The following is an 18,878-nucleotide window of genomic DNA, read 5'->3' as shown; positions in this document are numbered from 1 at the left end:
GTCGTACAAGTCACATTCAGATGCTGGTAGCTAGTGCTGGACAGTCTAGATAGAAAACATTCCCATCATAACAGAATACGCTTTTAATCATTATGGTTTTTATGGGGTTTTTTTGTTCAGTCTTCTCTCCTTTTCTTTTTTAAAAAAGTATTTAATTTTTAATCGATGGATAATTGCTTTACAGTATTATGTTGGTTTCTATCAACCATCAACATGAATCAGCCATGGGTTTGCCCCTCCCACTTGAACATCCCTCCCACCTCCCTCCCCATCCCACTGCTCTAGATTGTTATGGAGCCCCGGTTTGAGTTCCCTGAGTCATACAGCACATTCCCGCTGGCTATCTGTCTTACATATGGTAGCGCATGTTTCCACGTCACTGTCTTCATACAGCCTACCCCCTCCTTCCTCCCCGCTCAGCCTTGTTCGTAAGTCTGTTCTCTATGTCTGTCTCCGTTGCTGCTCTGCAAATAGGCCCAAAAGTACCATCTTTCTAGAGTCCATATATAATGCATTGGTATACGATATTTGTTTTTCTCTTTCTGACTTACTTCACTCTGTATGACAGATTCTAGCTTCATCCACCTCATTGGGACTGACTCTGATGTGTTCCTTTTTATGGCTGAAAATATTCCATTGTATACATGTAGCACAGCTGCTTTATCCATTCATCTGTCGATGGACATCTAAGTTGCTTCCATGTCCATGTCTGTTGTAAACAGAGCTGCAGTGAACATCGAGGTGCATGTGCCTTTTGCAGTTTTGGTTTCCTCAGGCTATGTCCCTAGGAGTGGGATTGCTGGGTCATATGGTGGTTTTATTCCTAGTTTTTTAAGGAATCTCCATACTGTTCTCCATAGTGGCTGTATCAATTTCATTATGTTTTCAATTAAAAAATTTTACAATCAGTATAGCAACTCGTGTAGAAGGCTTAGTTTAGAATATCAGGATAACATGAATTTTCTTAAACCTTGACAACATAAAAAGTAATCTAGCTAACAAAAGTCAGGAGGTGGAATTGGGGAAAGAGAAGTAGAAGCAAGTGAGAGATGATCCCTATGTATTTCATAACAAGGAGCCATAGAAGGAGAATTAGACATTTATGTCTATTTTTTTTTTAAGTTGAAATGTAGCCATTAAAGCTAAAGATAAAGGCAGCAGAAACTAGAAGAGGAGTCTTGTGTGAGGAAGGCTGTATGCCTGTGCTCAGTATCTCATATTACATGGCAGAGGGTCAGCAGAATTGTCTGAAGATAGTAATCAAACTTAAAGTAGTACAGTTTTATTACATAAAGTTATAATGGTAAATACCAGAAGAACTAATAAACAAAGCCTGCTAAAAGAGTATTTTTATAATCACTTCAGATAATTATGAATGTCCTCCTTTAATACTATACCAAAACTCAACAAGTGATGGTTTCTTAAAGGTCAGTTGCAATGTTGAATCTAAATATCAGTGAACTTTTTGCACCCTCGTTACATTAAAATGTTTTGGTCTATTTTACCCTTCGAATGAATGTTTTACCCTTGTGTTATTATTATTATGAATATAGCTTTGACCTGCCAACCCCTTGTAGTGGTCTCCAGGACTCCAGAGGTTTATGAACCACACTGAGAAGCTCTGTACAAAGTATACAATCCCAAACCCACTCTCATCTTTAAACTGAGGATATTTTTAAAATATTGGTTGTTTAAAATACAATGTTGTTATTTTTTTTTTTTTTTAAGTATTCAGTCCCCATTAACATTTGGGATGCATTGAAAGTGAGAACTTTGTGGAGTCAAGTCATACTCATCTGTAACCACTGTAAACGCTCTTGAGTCAGTTTAATTTATTAACACAGCATAGCTGTTCCTGTGCCCAGAAGCTGGTCAGGTGAGGAGAGGGGAGAGACAGAAGTACCTGTCCAGGGTGCTGACTGCGGCAGGCCTTGTTGTGCTGGACGTATCGTTGTGTTGTTACAGAATAATTTTCAAAAGTTAGAAACATGACTCCCATACAAATATAAAATGAACATGTGTCAAAGATTGTATTCAGCTCGTTCATTAGCAAGAGAACCAGCTGTATGTTAAGACTGGTTCAAATGATATTTCAAGGAAGGACGATTTGTAGAGTCAAAGGCATGTGAAATGTGTTTGCTGATAGAATCAAAACTGCTTAGTGTCCTCCCGGGCATAAACCTAGTTTTGGGGACAGTCTTTCCGTGACTCAGAAATCATTTGCGTTGTCATTGCCTGAGAGCCATTTGTGTCACTCTCAGACAGAAAGCTTTGGTGTTGCTCTGTGTTTTCTGTAGGTTAACCTCTTCTTTGGCACCCTTGCGGAGTTGTATTGGGTTGGCCAAAGCATTCATTCATGTTTTTCCATACCATCTTATGGAGAAACCCAAGTGAATTTTTTGGCCAACCCAATAAAATAACTTAATAATGAAGAGGGAGTCAAACAAAGGTAAACATCCCTAGAAAATCAGATAATCCCTGGGGGCTGTGGCTCTGCTAGCCAACTCCAGCTTGCCTTGAAGAAGCAAGCCCTTTTGCTAAGTTTGGAATAATTTTTCTTAACAGCATTATTCAACATTCAGAAGCAAAAGGGTCAGAAGGGAATTGGTGGGAAAATATCAGCTTCCCACTCTCATCACCAGGTTCTGTGCTAACCGAGCAGCCTGGCAGACTCCTTCCCAGAAGAGCCTCCCTGCTCAGGTGGATCAGAATTGTACGCCAGTCAGGTTTCCACACCGCTATCACCCATGGGTCCGAGCAGAGGGATTAAGAGATCACAAGCCACGTTGTGTATCCCAAGTAATAGCAGGAAGGACAGACAAAAATCAAAGTTACTAGAACACAAAAAAGCTACAGCAAAGCAGAGGACATCCTGCAGGTAAAACTGTTCTTTAGAGTGTAAGCAGTGGTACACGGCATCAGTTGGATTAGCCAGTGTTAACTATCCTCAGTTGCTTTGTTACTCTTTCTGTGGATGCGATATGAAAGAGGTAACACGTTAATATAGCAGTGTAAACAGTTCTTGCACGAAGCCCTTGGCTGTGTTGATAGCCCTTTATGAGACACTTGATTTTTTGTATCTGGGTGTTGTATAGTTAAGCTGACTCTGAATATATTGAATATTTACTGTAATATTCCTTCATAGGACACTTGCTTCGCTCTTTGTTAGTGCTGCTTCAGTTCTAAGTACATCAAACCCAAGTAGGAAGCTTAACCTCTTCAATATTGGGTTGGAGCCAAAGCCAGTCATAAGCACTGTCTTAGGAGCTGAGTAACTTTTCTAAACATGGGAGGGGTTCCAGGGGGTCCCCCACTGCATGAGCACAGCTGTGCTCCCGGGTCCAGATATCTCTTCTCCCCAGTGATTTCCAGATCAGTGTCACACACACACACACACACACATGCACACACACACCCCTCTCTGATATCCACACCCCTGGGAATTTGGTCCAGTCTTCCCTCTGACTCCTTCTGTCATGGAAACAGCCTATATTCCTTTCCTGATGCTGCTGCTGTAACAAATTACCACAAACTGGGTCGCTTAGAACAACACAGATTCATTGTTTTACAGTTTCTGAGGTCAGAAGTCCATGAAATAGGTCTCACTGGGATACAAATCAAGATGTTGGCAGAGCTGCCTTCTTTCTGAAGGCACGAGAGGAAAATCTCTTTCCTTGCCTTGTCCAGCTTCTGGAGGCTACTCCCAGCCTTGATTTTGGACCCTTCTCCATCCTCAAAACCAGAGCATCTTGAAATCTCTCTGACTGTGCTTCCATTGTCATATCTCCTCAGACTCAGACTCTGACTCTTCTGCCTTCCTCTTTCTTTTATAAGAGCTTTTTTTCATTACTTTGGGCCCATCTGGTTAATCCAGGTTAATCTCCCCATCTCCAAATCCTTCATTAATCAGATGTCTTCCAAGATCCTTTTGCCATGTAGGTGGCACCGGTTGCAAGTGACGTAGGACGTGGACATCTCTGGGGTGTGATTGTTCTGCCTACCACGAGCCTCTTCTCCCCGCTTCAGAGGGTTGTTACGAGGATTAAACTGGTGAATGCTTGTGGAGAGGCTGGATGGTGCCTGGCACAGAGTACATCCTTAATAAGTGCCCATCTGTGCATGCCTGTAGTCACCTAGGGTCATTATTATATTTAAATTGGAAAAGCAAAAAGTTAAAAAATCCTGAAGCTTCCTGGCTAATTCTGAGGCAGCCTGCACAAGGAAAGGTATTACAGAAAAACAGTGTAGATTGTCTCATGGGTATTCATTTAGAAAGACAGTGTTTTTACTGCTGGTTATTGATTTAAATTTTTTTTGATGCGTTCTTTTAAGTCACTTAAATGACATGATCTAAGGAAAAAAATCATAAATAGAATGTAACATGCACACTGGGTACATTGTTTGAGGACCAGAGTTGTCTCTAATCCAAAGTATTTTTTTCCAGGTAGATTTCCTTTTATTGGATAGCCGTCTTCAAATTGGCTTTAAAACATAAAACATACTGATATATCTATTTTTATAACCCTTTCTATTTCTGGGGTTTATTTCAAAATATAAGCTTTGAAGTTAGCATAAGAAAGTTAATTTGATTTTAAAAAAACTGCATATAGCATACTTTGTAAAGCATATTTGGCAAAAAAAAATAATTCACATATTAATACTTTTCCTCTAATGGCATTGTCATAGCCTTTTTAAAAAATAAATAAATAAATAAAGATAGCCTTAATCCTTAAATTCAGTTCTGCTGTAAGTATAAATGGACATTTAGGGAGAGTATTTTAGCAGAGCATTACAAAGCAGAGCTGGAGTCTAACTCTTGTTCTTAACAAGCACTGTCCATCAAAATGTTTATTTCCATCGAAGAAGCGAATCTGTTCTTGCTGTCACGGACCAAAAATATTTTCAGCCAAAAATATGAATAGAGACTTCTTCTTGGGAGAACATTAAATATCACCTCTCTGGTTAAAAAAAAAGAAATTCCGTGGATGTAGCTAGTAGAGAGAATAATGATGCCGTGTTCTACTTGGACGTTCTAGGGAACTGTGGAGCGCCACTTAATCTGTGAATTTGTCTTTGACCCTTGATTTCAGCGGCAGCTGCTGCTAGTGTTAATTCACCAGCCTAAGCTACTTAAAGAGACGCGGGGCACAAACAGGCAGCCTCTCCCAGTCTGCCCCCTGGTGTCTTTGGAAGGTAGTGCAAGCAGCAAGCGGTGGCCTTGGGAACTTTCCACCCCCCCACCCCCCACCCCATTCTGGACCGAGTCCAAATTCAGGCCCATTCTGGATGGAATAGAGCAAAATCGATTTTGAGAATTAGATCCTTTAATGAGATCTATGTGGTGTTCCTTAATTAAGTGAGCTTTTGTCAAGAAAAAAGCTAATAGTCCTTGAGAAAATCAATACCCTAAAGCATATCTCACCAGCCTTTGGAACCTGAAGCTGCATGGCAGGATACTCAGAAAAGGTCTCCAGTCATACGGAAGGAGAGCTTGAGGAGAAAGAAGCCAGAGAAATGATGGGGAGCAGCCCGAGCCTGACTAGTGGTGCTGTGGCCAGGCAGGAGCCAAAAGCATGCTAATGGAGGATCTACTCTGTTAAGACTGGCAGCTGGTGAAGAGGGTGAGGGCCAGGGAAGCAGGCGGAGAGAGGATCCAGAGGAAGGACAAGATGAGATGAGAAAGGACGAGCTTTGACACAGGAGGCCTGCTGGGGCGGTAGGCACCAGGGTGTCCGTGTCGCAGAAAAGAGGGCTGATAAACTCAAAATCAGGCTGATTCAATGCTATATATCACCATATTTAAAACAGACAGCTAGTGGGAAGTTGCCGTATGACCCAGGGAGCTCAGCCAGTGCTCTGTGACAACCTGGAGGGGTAGGCCAGGAGTGGGGTGGGAAGGAGGTTCAAGAGAGAGACGATATATGTATCCTTATGGCCGATTCACGTTGTTGTATGGCAGAAACCAGCACAACATTGAAAAGCAGTTATCCTCCAATTAAAACTAAGTTTTAAAAGCATCAGAATGAAATTGCCTTGAGAATCCCCAGTGGACCCCATGGTCTTCCACGACTTCAAGAGCTCAACAGCCAAGAAGGGGAGGGGAAGGGGACAAAAATGATGCAGCACCCACAATCTGGAATCTGTACAAACCACAGTCTGTACAAACTGGAATCTGTGAACACGGTCGCTTCTTGCGTAGAATCGTGTTGTGACGTGCATTTCTAAAATGCTTTCTGAAAGCTTCCCACAAATCCCGCAGACCAAAAAAATGTTAACCTTGGCATTTAAGCCTTGATCAACTTGGGGAGGTTCTCTTCTTCAGGATGACGGCTCATTCTGTGATGTTGTCGGATAACTTGTGTTAGAGAAGCAGTGGGCAAATCAGCTAGAGTTCAGTGTTTTTGCAGGTGTTTTACTGATTTCAGTATTGATTTAAAGTTGATTGGAAAATATAGAGATAGGCTGTATTTTGCTAATAAGACTAGTTGACTGTAAGGAGCATGGCGTTGGCCTCGGAGGTGATAGAGACCATAATTAACCAGAGGAGTGACCACAGTCAGTGAAGCTGTCCATTAACTGTATTCTGTGGAGCATGACTGTGCTTGCTTAAAAATCAGGGCATCCATCAAAGTAAGTGTTCAAGATGTGAAAACCCAGGAATGCCAGATGAAAGAAGACAGACCATGGCTTGAAGGGAAGCTGTAGGTTAGAGACCGTGACGTAAGAGAGGAGACCCAGAGAAAGATTTGGAAGTCAGCTCCAGGCCTTCAAGAGGCCATAGATGCTGTGCACCCTGGACCCTACAGGCCGTGAATTTTGACCACCTGTGGCTTTACCACCTGCAAAAAGGCCAACTCTGAACTCTGTAACTCTGTGCTTGAGATGGATCACGGTCCTGAGAAGAAACAAGACTGAGTACTTACAAGAATGCATCTTTTTTTATATTAGTATTATTTGGCTGCAGCAGATCTTAGTTGAGGTATGTGGGATCCGGTTTCCTGACCAGAGACTGAACCCAGGCCCCCACTGCATTGGGAGCACAGACTCTTAGCCACTGGACCACCAGGGATGTCCCTTTGATTTGAATGCATCTTTGATTAGAAACTTTATTTCCTTTTGTATTTTTCTTCTCCCCATCAAGACTTTCAGTGGGGGAAGATTGCTTTTGTGTTTTGCTTCTGTTTGTCTTTCATTTGATAGCAGGGTTTTATTATAATGTGTAAACCTCTTAGGAGCACACATCCCTCAGTGCATTTTGTAACTTGGAGTCTGAGGGCTGCCAGGCTGTGTGGGAAATGTTGATGAGAAAATCAAGTCCTGTCCTGTTCTTGCAATCCGCAGGGCTGAGTCTTTGCTTCCTCATGTCTCCTGCGGTTTGCAGTGGGGACAGGAGGCAGCGGTGAAGGCATATAGGGCTTTTGTTCTCTGTTTCATATTTTGTGGTGTTTTACTTGCGCACTGGTTTTGGGTTTGGGGGGCGCAGGGGGCTCTTGAAGGAGCTGTCCTGGTTACTGAACAGTACTTGGCCCTCTCTTTATATCTTTTAAATGGTATCCTTCCCCTCACCCCTAATACGGGCAGGCAATAATAATAGATAAGTAAGCCACCCTTGGCTTATTCACCTCAAGTTTTTAGGTCTTCAATCATTTGTCCTATAGTTTGTCTCTCTCTGTCTATGGATTCAAGGATCTGGGGGACTGTAGAAAGAGGGGAGAAAAATCACTCTATGCATGTCTTTTCCACCCCTCCTCTACGCGTTACATGTTTAAAATTTGCAGTGGGTATATTACTTTTTAATTGTAAAATCACAACCCATAGAAGTTAGCATCTCCTCCACTCCTCCTTTTTATGTAACTTTTAGATATGTCTTTGGATCAGTCAGGGTCCCAGCAGAAGAAAAGAGGGCCTGCCTGACAGCAGTCACTGAAGAAAACGTGATGAAAAGGTGGATTCTGTGCAGAGTTCGGGGAAGCCCACACCCCACCACAAGGGGTGGTCCGGCACCTGTGGCACTAGGAGCAGAAGGAAGCCTTTGCCCACCTCGGGTGGCAGGGGCGACATAGGGGAGCCATTCCTGGAACTGGGAGAGTGGTAGCGGGAGCAGTAGGCGAGGCCGGCCCGTGAGCCACACGGGAAGGAGCTGGTTGAACCCAGTCAGAGGGCAAGGGTCCAGGTTAATGTGGGCACAGGTGACAACTTCCATCACAGAACGTGGTGGAAAGAGGACTGGAGGGCCAAATCGACAATATCCAGCACAACCTCTTATTAGAATCGTTGATTAATATTTTAAAACACAACATATATGTTCCACAGCCCAAACACGTCTCTGTACTCGTTGCCCTCTTTGTACTAAGTAGTGCCTAATGTCATAAAGGAGTGAGTGCAGGGTGGTCCCTGGTGGTCCCAGTGCTGGGGGCCTGGGTTGTATCCCTGGTCAGGGACCTGGATCCCACGTGCCACGACCTAAGATTCTGCACGCCACAACGCCCCACGTGCAGCAACTGAGAGCTGGCACGGCCAGATAAAGAAATGAGTGAAAACAAACGCTTTCTTAAAGGAGTGAATGTAAATGGCAGGGGTGTTTTAAATGAAACTAAAACCAAATTAGAACTCTGTGGAGAGAAACTTCATCCTGGTTAAGACTATAGGTTCTATCAGCCAAAGAAATCTATGGAGAAACATCTCAGAATATTGCTACCTTTTGGGGGGCCGATGTTGATCGGAAGAAGGCAGAACAGAATTTTCTGGGGTGCTGGGAATGCTGTGTCTTGATGAGTGATGGTGGAAATAGATCGAGCTGTACACTTAAGATTTATTAAAAAAAAAAAAAAGATTTATTCACATTACTCTGTGTGTTGTGCTCTAATTTAAACAGAAGTTTGTTTTTTTTTTTAATCACAAAAATGTTTACAATTCCTAGAGACCTGAGTTCCTACCCTGCCGTCTCTGTTACTTACTGACTGTGTGACCTCAGGCAAGTTATTTAATCTCTCTGTTCTTTAATTTCCTCCTGTGCAACTTAAGGATAGTAATATTCTTACCTCAAAAGGTTGTCATGAGGATTAGAAGAGCCAACCTTAGGGGAGCATTTGGTACAGCATCTGGCACATGGTAATCACTCAGGAAGTTTTGGCTATTTCTATTAAGAGAAACCTATTGTTTTCCCTAAAATAACCCAATTCTGCTAAGTGCTGGGTATCATTGTTTTCTTCTTTTCTTCTATTTACTAAAATTTCCAATCTGCAGGTCCATCCTTTTATACAAGCAGATTCTGAACTTGAGTTAGTCGCATGCATACAGCCTCCCTTCCCAGGCCTGTCCTGATAAGGTGAAGGCTCTGGGGCGGTTCACGTTCTTTCTTTTCAGCTTGCCAGTAGCTTCCTTGCCAAACGATGCTCCAAGGAGCTGCCCTTAAGCCTCAGAGCAGAAATACTGCCTTTGTAGCCCCTCTCACATGTGAGGGACCTCCATATGATCCTATTCAATATACTCACCAGATTGCATCATTTTGTTTCATGAATTTAACAGGCCTTGGTTAACTGGGACCCAGTGGACCAAACAGTGCTTGCCAATGAGCAGGTGGATGAACACGGCTGTTCATGGCGTTCTGGAGCAAAGGTGGAACAGAAGTACCTCAGACAATGGTTTATTAAGACAACTGCTTATGCAAAGGTGAGTGTCAGCCTGGAGGCGCCCCAGTAAGGCTTATGTGTGATCAGGTCTTCTGAATATTCGCCTCCCTCTTGGAGGTGAACTCTAGTTAGAGCTGTTAGAGCCAAGGGTGTGCGGACAGGAAGCACGTGGGCCTCAGGGTCACTCACACAGAGCATGATGGATTTGGGTCCTTCGGTTGTAAATCAAGAATAGCACCTGAGGTCATCGTAGGCCATTGTTTGCTGACCTTTCAACAAATCACTGTACTGCCCTAAAGGCCAAAAAACATTCATCTTTATCTGCAGCTATATCAGCAATAAAACTAGAAAGGAAAAAAGTATTTTCATCTATGCAGTTCTAGTAAGACCTCCAGAAAGATAGAATGACATTTCTGAGGGTCCAGAGAAGACCGCCTAAAGGAGTGAGGAGATGGCAGTCTTCATGCGGGAAGGCCAGGGTGAAAGTGAACCAAGGCAGGAAGCAAAGCTCTGGACTCTAACACTTGTTGTGTCTCCGATTAATAGTGTAAACCAGTGTGAGTCCCTGAAGTTCAGTTTCCTTATCAACAGAAGGAGAGGGTGCGACCAAGTGCAAGTTGCCTCTGGCTCTTTATGTTTTCAGAAATTCAAGGCAAAACCAACCATTGAAAGGTGGGGCTTGCTTACTAAATCACCAATAGCCTGGGTGAAATAGCTTATTCTGGGCATGCCAGAACCACTCTGTGCAAGATATTCTTTGAGCCTACCATGTTTCAGGATATGGAATTGAGCGATCACTTCCTGAAATTCCAGAGAAAAGTGATTAGAACAAATCAGGGGCATGTCCTGTGGCAATTTGATAACCTTTGTATCAGCAGAAGACTGGAGGTCAGCCGGCTCTGAACAGGTAAAGGCACCATGCAGAGTTGTTCTTACTCTGTGGCAGCCACCATACGTGGCATGGTTGTACCTTCCCATCGTAGCCCACGGGTTGCTACATCACGATAGGGTGCTGGACTGAAGTGCACTTTGGGTCGGATCCCATTCTGTACTTTTTATATTGCAAAATAAGCACGTTATAAATAACCTCTGATCACTACAAAAGTTTGCTGAATTAGAACTGCAGTACTCCAGTTCACCATACGAGTGCCATATGGTTATATGACCTCTAGTTCTCTCACTCAAAGACACGTCCTAAATGAAAATGTTCCCCATTTTAATTTATCCAGAATGTAGCATATGGTTTTGGAAAACTACTCTTTAGAACTTGCTAACATAATGCTCCTTTTAAGCACGCTAGTAGTATTGAGAGGCTGAATGGAAGAAAGCTGAGGACATAGCTTTCTATCACAGCCCAGGCAGTGGAGCCCCCACCTGCTGGCAGTTGGGGTGAGTGCATCACCAGGAGGCATGCCAGGGCACCTCAGGGACCTGTCAGATGACTCTAATAGGCATTGGTGGAAAGGCCACCTAATTAGCTCTTTGGTTTGACCTCTGCCTCTAATTGGAAATGTAATAACCTGAGTGGCATTATTCTTTAAATTGTCATCTGTGAATTTTCAACTGTTCAGCAGAAGTGGTTAGTTGCCATGGTGACCTGCCTGCTTCTTGATGAACTCCAGTGAAGAATTAACTGCAAAAGCTGACATTAGAAGTCAGCACTTGGTTTGCCCTGAAAATCAGCAGAGGCGGTGGCGTGGGAGTGGTTAAGCGTGAGCAGATATCTGTGTTCACTGCACATCCTTGACTGAAGGCTACACATGCACAAAGCAAGACTTCATAAGGCCTAATAGAAAATGATTACTGTGGGATTAAGAGGAGAACAGAGCTGTCAGGGGGCTGCACAGTGCTCTGAGACTTGGAGTTATGGTTCAGCCGAAAGTACGCAGTTGAGACCCCAGAAAGGCTATATATTACAAATGTTCATGACTCTTTAGGACCAAGGACAAAATCAAAATAGACTCACCTTAATTAAAAATAAGCCCCACAGTTTCAAAAGTAACTTTCAGAACAAAACTCAACACCTTAAAAGGGAAACAGCATAGTTCTGACTCACTGAAAGGTTGGTTTTATCTGCAATGTCCAGCATGTAGTAAAAAATTACTAGATTTGCAAAGAACCAGGAAATTGTGATCTATAATAAAGGCAGGGAAAGGGAGTCAGCACAAGAGAAATCAGATCAGATCAGATCAGTCGCTCAGTCGTGTCCAACTCTTTGCAACCCCATGAATCGCAGCACGCCAGGCCTCCCTGTCCAACACTAGCTCCCGGAGTTCACTGAGACTCACGTCCATGGCCATCCAGCCATCTCATCCTCTGTCGTCCCCTTCTCCTCCTGCCCCCAATCCCTCCCAGCATCAGAGTCTTTTCCAATGAGTCAACTCTTCCCATGAGGTGCCCAAAGGACTGGAGTTTCAGCTTTAGCATCATTCCTTCCAAAGAAATCCCAGGGCTCATCTCCTTCAGAATGGACTGGTTGGATCTCCTTGCAGTCCAAGGGACTCTCAAGAGTCTTCTCCAACACCACAGTTCAAAAGCATCAATTCTTCAATGCTCAGCCTTCTTCACAGTCCAACTCTCACATCCATACATGACCACAGGAAAAACCATAGCCTTGACTAGACGAACCTTTGTTGGCAAAGTAATGTCTCTGCTTTTGAATATGCTATCTAGGTTGGTCATAACTTTCCTTCCAAGGAGTAAGCGTCTTTTAATTTCATGGCTGCAGCCACCATCTGCAGTGACTTTGGAGCCCAGAAAAATAAAGTCTGACACTGTTTCCACTGTTTCCCCATCTATTTCCCATTAAGTGATGGGACTGGATGCCATGATCTTCGTTTTCTGAATGTTGAGCTTTAAGCCAACTTTTTCACATAGATCCTGAGATAAAGGAAAAGATGGTCATAAGAAGTGAACAGATGAGTGGACAGGGGAATCTCTGGAGAGAAATGGAAACATTTTAAAAAAATGGAAATCTAGAACAGAAAAGTATAACATCTGAAATGGAAGATTATTGTTTGAGCTGCAGAGGGATGCGTAAGGGTTAAATAGGCCATAAAGCTGTAAAGGAGCCCCTGTCACTCCATATAGGGAACAAAACAAGTGGTAGTTCTAAAACAGATGCGTATGACACGTTTAAGAAACTGAAATAATGATGGTATAGCTGAAACTAGGAGAGCCAAGAGGAGAAACTCAAGATAGGGCTGGAAAACCTGAAGAAATGGTTAGGGGCCAGATAAGGCAGTGCCTTAAGAAATCCGTACTTTATCATGTGATTCTTAAGAAACCATTAAAGGATTCTAAGGAAAGGAGTAACATGATCAGATTTGTGTTTTTATAAATTCACCATGGAAAGGGTAAGTGAGGATGCAGAGACACCAGTTAGGAGGTTATTGCCGTGCTCCAGTACTCTTGCCTGGAAAATCCCACGGACGGAGGAGCCTGGTAGGCTGCAGTCCATGGGGTCGCGAAGAGTCGGACACGACTGAGCGACTTCCCTTTCACTTTTCACTTTCATGCATTGGAGAAGGAAATGGCAGCCTACTCCAGTGTTCTTGCCTGGAGAATCCCAGGGACGGGGGAGCCTGGTGGGCTGCCGTCTATGGGGTCACACAGAGTCGGACACAACTGAAGTGACTTAGCAGCAGCAGCAGCAGGCATGCATAACTTAGATAGTAGTGGGAATAAATGGGTAGGTTAGAAAAATATTCATATGGCAAAGCCTAAGAACTTGGTGATATTGAATGAAAGTATGTAGGAGATGATGTCATGAAGAAAGCCCCTGGGGTACTCTTTCTGCCCCCTTCTGATGCCTATGTCAGAAGCTTTCTCTATCTCCTTTATACTTTAATAAAACTTTGTTACACACACACACAAAAAAAAGAAAGCCCCTGACCTAGACACAAAGTGAATGATACAGCTACTCACTGGGATAGGGAGTCCTAGAAGAGACACAGTCCTGACCCTTTTGAGTTTGCAGTGACAATGAATCATTTGAGTAGAGATGTAGAAATAAATGATTCTTGGATAAATGGGTCTAAAACTTCAAAGAAGATCAAGTGAGACAGGACATCTACTTTAAAACCTCATATGACAGCTGCTGCTGCTAAGTCGCTTCAGTCGTGTCCGACTCTGTGCGACCCCAGAGACGGCAGCCCACCAGGCTCCCCTGTCCCTGGGATTCTCCAGGCAAGAACAGTGGAGTGGGTTGCCATTTCCTTCTCCACATATGACAGCAATAGTGTTGAATTAGTGATGAGGTCTTGCTGTATAGACAAGGATGAGATATTGAGTCAGTAATGCTTTTAGCTGCAAGTAACTGAAAACCCAAGTTATGGCGACTTAATAAATGGGAGATTCCTTCCCAAAGAAGTCCCAGTTGCTGGGCCCAAACTGGGATAGGGCTCTGAGTTGGCATTTCCATGGTTCTCATCAGCCATTCCTTCCTGCCTGTCACCTCATGGTTGCAAGATAGCTTCTGCAGATCAGATATCATGTTTCCATTCAAGACAGAGGCAATGTTAGTAACCAGAAAGCAAGACCTTTCCCACAAATGCACAGCCAAATTCCACTGATGTTCTGTTATCCATTATTGTGTCATGTGGCTACACGCAGGCATGGAAGGCTAGGAAAGCAGACTTGAGCTTTTTAGCTTCTGTAGTCAAGATGGTTGGGGGAAGGGAACGGGGAATGGGTACTGGGATGGCCAAGCTGTGCCCGGCAGTTATCTTTAGAGCTCCGTGTGTACATCTGATTGACCAGCCCTGAGGGCTGCCTCGATGGTGTACAGCTGGTGGTCTGCTTGGGAGCATGGCTGGAGGAGCCCTCTTTTCATTCTCGTAACTTCCAAATTAGAAAGATGATGCCTGATGTGACAATTAAAATATAAAACATCTGAAATATAAAAATCTTCTATCGAGGCTGTTCCGTGATGTATTTGATGTTTCTCCATGTATCCCCCATCCAGTCCTTCCCAGGATTGTTTGCTTTATGAAACATTAAAAGTGATTTCAGCCACTTGTTCTGTGAAGAAAGAAAACTGGCAGTAGGAGTATCTGAAGAGCATGGATTAGTCCTGGCAGAAATGCGTGGGGGGATTGTGGTGGGCAGCACCGCGAGGCGGGGGCAAGGAGGGGAGGGCAGAGTGGAGACTACACGCAGGAAGCAGAGGGGGTTCAGAGCCTGCTGGAACGAGCGCTTCGGTTCCTGACAGCAGGGCGACAATGGGAAGGCGAGACAAGTGGAGAGACGGCTTCCCATTTGACTCTTTCTGACGGATTTGTGGTTTTGACTTCTGCACCTCCCTCCTGTAGCCCCCAGAGGCTGCCTCCGAGCAGGTCCTCAGACAAGATGCTGGGACACTGTACGTGGCTCCTCTTTGGCATTAAAGTGGACATGCTCATGCCCTGATGGTGCTCGGTCAACACCCATACCTAATTGGTGCTGATGTTCTCTTAAGTTTCCAGGAGTTACCTGGCAACTGCTTAAATACGAACCAAGTTTGTGATCACCTCCCACTTCCTGCCTGCTTGCCCCCGATCTGATCAGTGCCCAGGCTTTTCCTTGCACGTTCATCTTATTGAACGTTCACATTATTCTTTGGAGGGTGGGTACCACCTGTTACCCCATTTTACTGATGGGGAAACGGAGGCTCACACTGGTCGTAAAGTAACAGCACTGGGATTCCAGTCCAGGTGCTTACCTTCTTCACCAGCAGTCTGTACCACTTCTCAGGGAATCTGAATTCATTCTTTCTCTCCCAGATGTTACTGAGTGCCTTGCCTAGGTGCTAAAAATACAGGTGAGAAAAGCTGAGGTCCCTGCTCCTTGGGCTTCCCAGGTGGCTCTGTGGTAAAGAATCTGCTTGCCAGTGTAGGAGACGCAGGTTCAATCCCAGGGTCGGGAAGATCCCCCGGAGAAGGCAAGACAACCCACTCCGTTATTCTTGCCTGAAAAATCCCACTGTCGGAGGAGCCTGGCAGGCGGCAGTCCATGGGGTCACAAAGCATCAGGGACCACTGAGCGGCTCAGCACACACTGCTCTTTGGGAGCTCAGGGACTAGCACAGGAGACCGCAGACATGAGAGGCCACAGCCCTTGGGATCGCCGTCACACTGCAGGAGAGCACAGGGGAGCTGAGGAGCCCCCTCTGCCCGGTGGTCAGAGGAGGTACCGCCAGATGGTGTGAAAGCTGTGACGTGCAGCATGTCTGTAAGGGAGTGTTTCGTTGCCATCCAGACGTGCGGGAAACTTCACAAGTCTTTCCAAGTAGAGCTCCTGCTGGCAAGAAGGAGACGGGCAACACCGAACCCTTAGGAGATAAGAGAGGGTGGGCAGTAATAAGCCAGCCCTTTCCCCGCCTGCTTTGTGCCTCTCATGTTGGCTTCACACTGCACTTGGGGGTAAAGTAGAGACACCCAGAGCTCCCTGGTCTTGTCGGCCCCTGCAAAGCGGGAAATTCAGGGTTGGAGTGGTGTGGAGGGGAGGGAGGAGAGCAAGGCTATGACAGGAGCTCTCTTGGGGGGTGTGGAGGAGGAGGCTGGAGCAGAAAGGCTGCCCCCGAGGAGCAGTGGTATATAGGTATGCGGGTCTAGGCCCCTGGTGTCCCTGGCTCCTTAAGAGTCCCCTGAGCTCTGGATTAGGGACCCTGGGGTACCCTTGTTCTGATCCCAAGGCCTGGAGTTCCCCGTGAAAGCATTTGGCCGTCTCCTGGAAAGTGGGCTGTTGCCTGGCTCTCTGCTCCTGCCCTCAGGTCCTCTTCCAGCCCTAGAAGAGAGACTCGGGTCACAGGTGGTGCCCGGAAATGCCTTCTCCGAACAGCGCGCAAGTCCTCACGTGCTGTCACGAGACTTTGCAGAGGGATTGGTCAGTGGGGGTTGGCCCCTCCGCCCCACCCTGCTGCCCAGAAAGATCCTTGGCCCCGAAGTCTCCTCCTGTGTGTGCAACCTGGGCCTTCACATGGTGGGCCTGTGCACCGAGGAGATGTTGGCTGAGGAGGGAAAGTTTCTGAGCAGCCAGACGAGCAAGTGAGAACCATCTCACAAGCTGTCGGCTTCTCTGCAGGGCTGTTGTGATAAAAAGCCGTGAGGACACAGGCCGGGGCCAGAGTTAACGATCCTAATGCTGAGGTTTATGTACCGTGAGGGGCAGGGTTAAGCCCGGTGGCTTGAAAGCTGTTACCGCAATCACCCGCGTGTGCTCCGCTGTGGCCAATCCGGGCTGAGTTGGCCTCTTTCCTCCCCGCTTGAAAGAAACAGTTGATCAGCGCCTGCGCAGTAGGGGCTGCTGAGCCCGGACCCCGCTGCGTCGGCGCTCAGAGCAGCCTCGGAGCTGGCTTCCTGTCGGAGTGTCCCCCCAGGCCCCGGCTGTCACTTGTTTTGGAAACAGCAGATTCTGCTCCCATCCCAGGATCTGGTTTTGACTCCCTGTCTCACAAAGCTAATTAATTGTTAAATTCTGCTCCTTCTTACATAATATCTCATACTTCCTTCTGTTCTCCGTTTCACCTCCTCTCCGGGATCTTTTCTCTCCTACACCATGAGCCGAACTCTGTTCTTCACCTTCCATCCTAGCCCGTCAGCCCTCCTCAGGGTGACCATTCACTGGTGCCAGGGGGTACGGGGAAGTCCTTCTAGGGTGGGGATGGGAGCAGACAGGTGGAAGAGGGGGACAGAGGCAAAAGGAAAGAGAGTGATTTGAGACTGACCGTGCCCCAGCACTTTGCCGGTGAGCAGGAGGCTGCCGGGGGTGAGTCAGGAGACTTGTCACCACCCCCTCCCCACCCACAGCCCTAGCCAAGGGACCAGGCTCCTCAATACCAGCTGGGGGTGACGGCAGACGTGCTGGGAGGCCTCTGGCCGACTCTTAGCAGGCCTTAGGGATCACTTCTGCCTGGAAGAGCTCATCAGAGTTGGTGCAGGGCTGGGTTCAGAATCCACGCTCTGGATTCAGAAACTGCTGTATTTCATGACAGAATAGGTAGATTTCCTCTCCCTTAGATGTAGTGCCTACCTGCTGCCTCGGGAATGTCCCACCGTGAGATCAGCTCCAGGGCCACCTCATTTCCTATCCCTGAGTTCTTGCCTGCACCGTGTCCCTCCTATCCACTGAAGACAGCCCGCCTGCACACCCACTCCTGTGCGAGAATGAACAAGAACTTCTGAAGAAAGGAAACGCACAGCCTCCAGCTTGGCATACATGCTCTGCAAGCAGGAAGGTTTCCTTTATTATTTGTGTTTCGGAGATAGGAGAAATGATTTGTTCTTGTTGTTCAGTAGCTCAGTCACGTCCAACTCTTTGCAGCCCCCATGGACTGCAGCACGCCAGGCTTCCCTGTCCATCACCACCTCCCAGAGCTTGCTCAAACTCATGTCCATTGAGTCGGTGATGCCATCCGACTATCTCCTCCTCTGTCACCCTCTTCTCCTCCTGTCTTCAGTCTTTCCCAGCATCAGGGTCTTTTTTAATGAGTCGGCTCTTCGAATCAGGTGGCCAAGTATTAGAGCTTCAGCTTCAGCATCAGTCCTTCCAGTGAATATTCAGGGTTGATTTCCTTTAGGATTGATTGGTTTGATTTCCATGCAGTCCAAGGGATTCTCAAGAGTCTTCTCCAACACCACAATTCAAAAACATCAATTCTTTGGTGCTCAGCCTTCTTCATGGTCCAACTCTCACATCCATACATGACTACTAGAAAAACCATAGCTTTGACTAGATGGACTTTGTTGGAAAAGTAATGTCTCTGCTTTTTAATATGCTGTCTAGGTTTGTCTAGGAATGATTACTAGGGGAAAATGGGACAGATACCTTAATAGTGTATTTCTTATTGTATACTGACAATGAAATAAATTATAAATTTGATTAGAAAAAAAAATGAAGACAAAGTAAACATTACATCTTGCTCTTCAACTTCCCTAGTAGCCTTTCTGAACACCCTGGCCGGTCCTTTTGGAAGGTAAAGGTGTCCTTCATTCTCGAGGTGCTAGCCTGGACTCCATTGGAAGAGGAAAGAGATCGAGTAGCACCTCGTTGGGGGCCATCCCTGGAGGGCTAGTGGGTGTCCCAGTGAACCCTTTTAGTTTAGGGAGTCATTGGAATTTAGCACTGGAAGAAAGCCAAGAGAACATTATACAGGCTTCTCCACGTTAGGCCTAGTCTCCCAGGCTTTCTAATCCCGGCCCTGACCTGAAAAACATAAAAGCCGGCAAAAACCCCCTCATGCCTGCCTTTACTGCTGCTGGAAATTAG

The 18,878-nt window shown here is 45.7% G+C and overlaps 1 protein-coding gene across 3 annotated transcripts in view; it reads left to right on the top strand.

Moving 5' to 3' along the window:
- The window catches only part of LARS2 (leucyl-tRNA synthetase 2, mitochondrial), a 146,213-nt gene that overhangs the window by 57,537 nt on the left and 69,798 nt on the right, over positions 1-18,878 (top strand). For all 3 annotated transcript variants that reach the window (XM_061397048.1, XM_061397047.1, XM_061397050.1), the window contains exon 7: positions 9,529-9,672. In XM_061397048.1, coding sequence (XP_061253032.1) covers positions 9,529-9,672 — 144 coding nt within the window. The remainder of the gene's footprint in view (positions 1-9,528; positions 9,673-18,878) is intronic.

The sequence above is a fragment of the Bos javanicus genome, chromosome 22 (genome assembly GCF_032452875.1).
Source record: "Bos javanicus breed banteng chromosome 22, ARS-OSU_banteng_1.0, whole genome shotgun sequence".
NCBI lineage: Eukaryota > Metazoa > Chordata > Mammalia > Artiodactyla > Bovidae > Bos > Bos javanicus.
The sequence above is the reverse complement of the archived record's forward strand: the minus strand, read 5'-3'. Positions and strand labels throughout refer to the sequence as shown.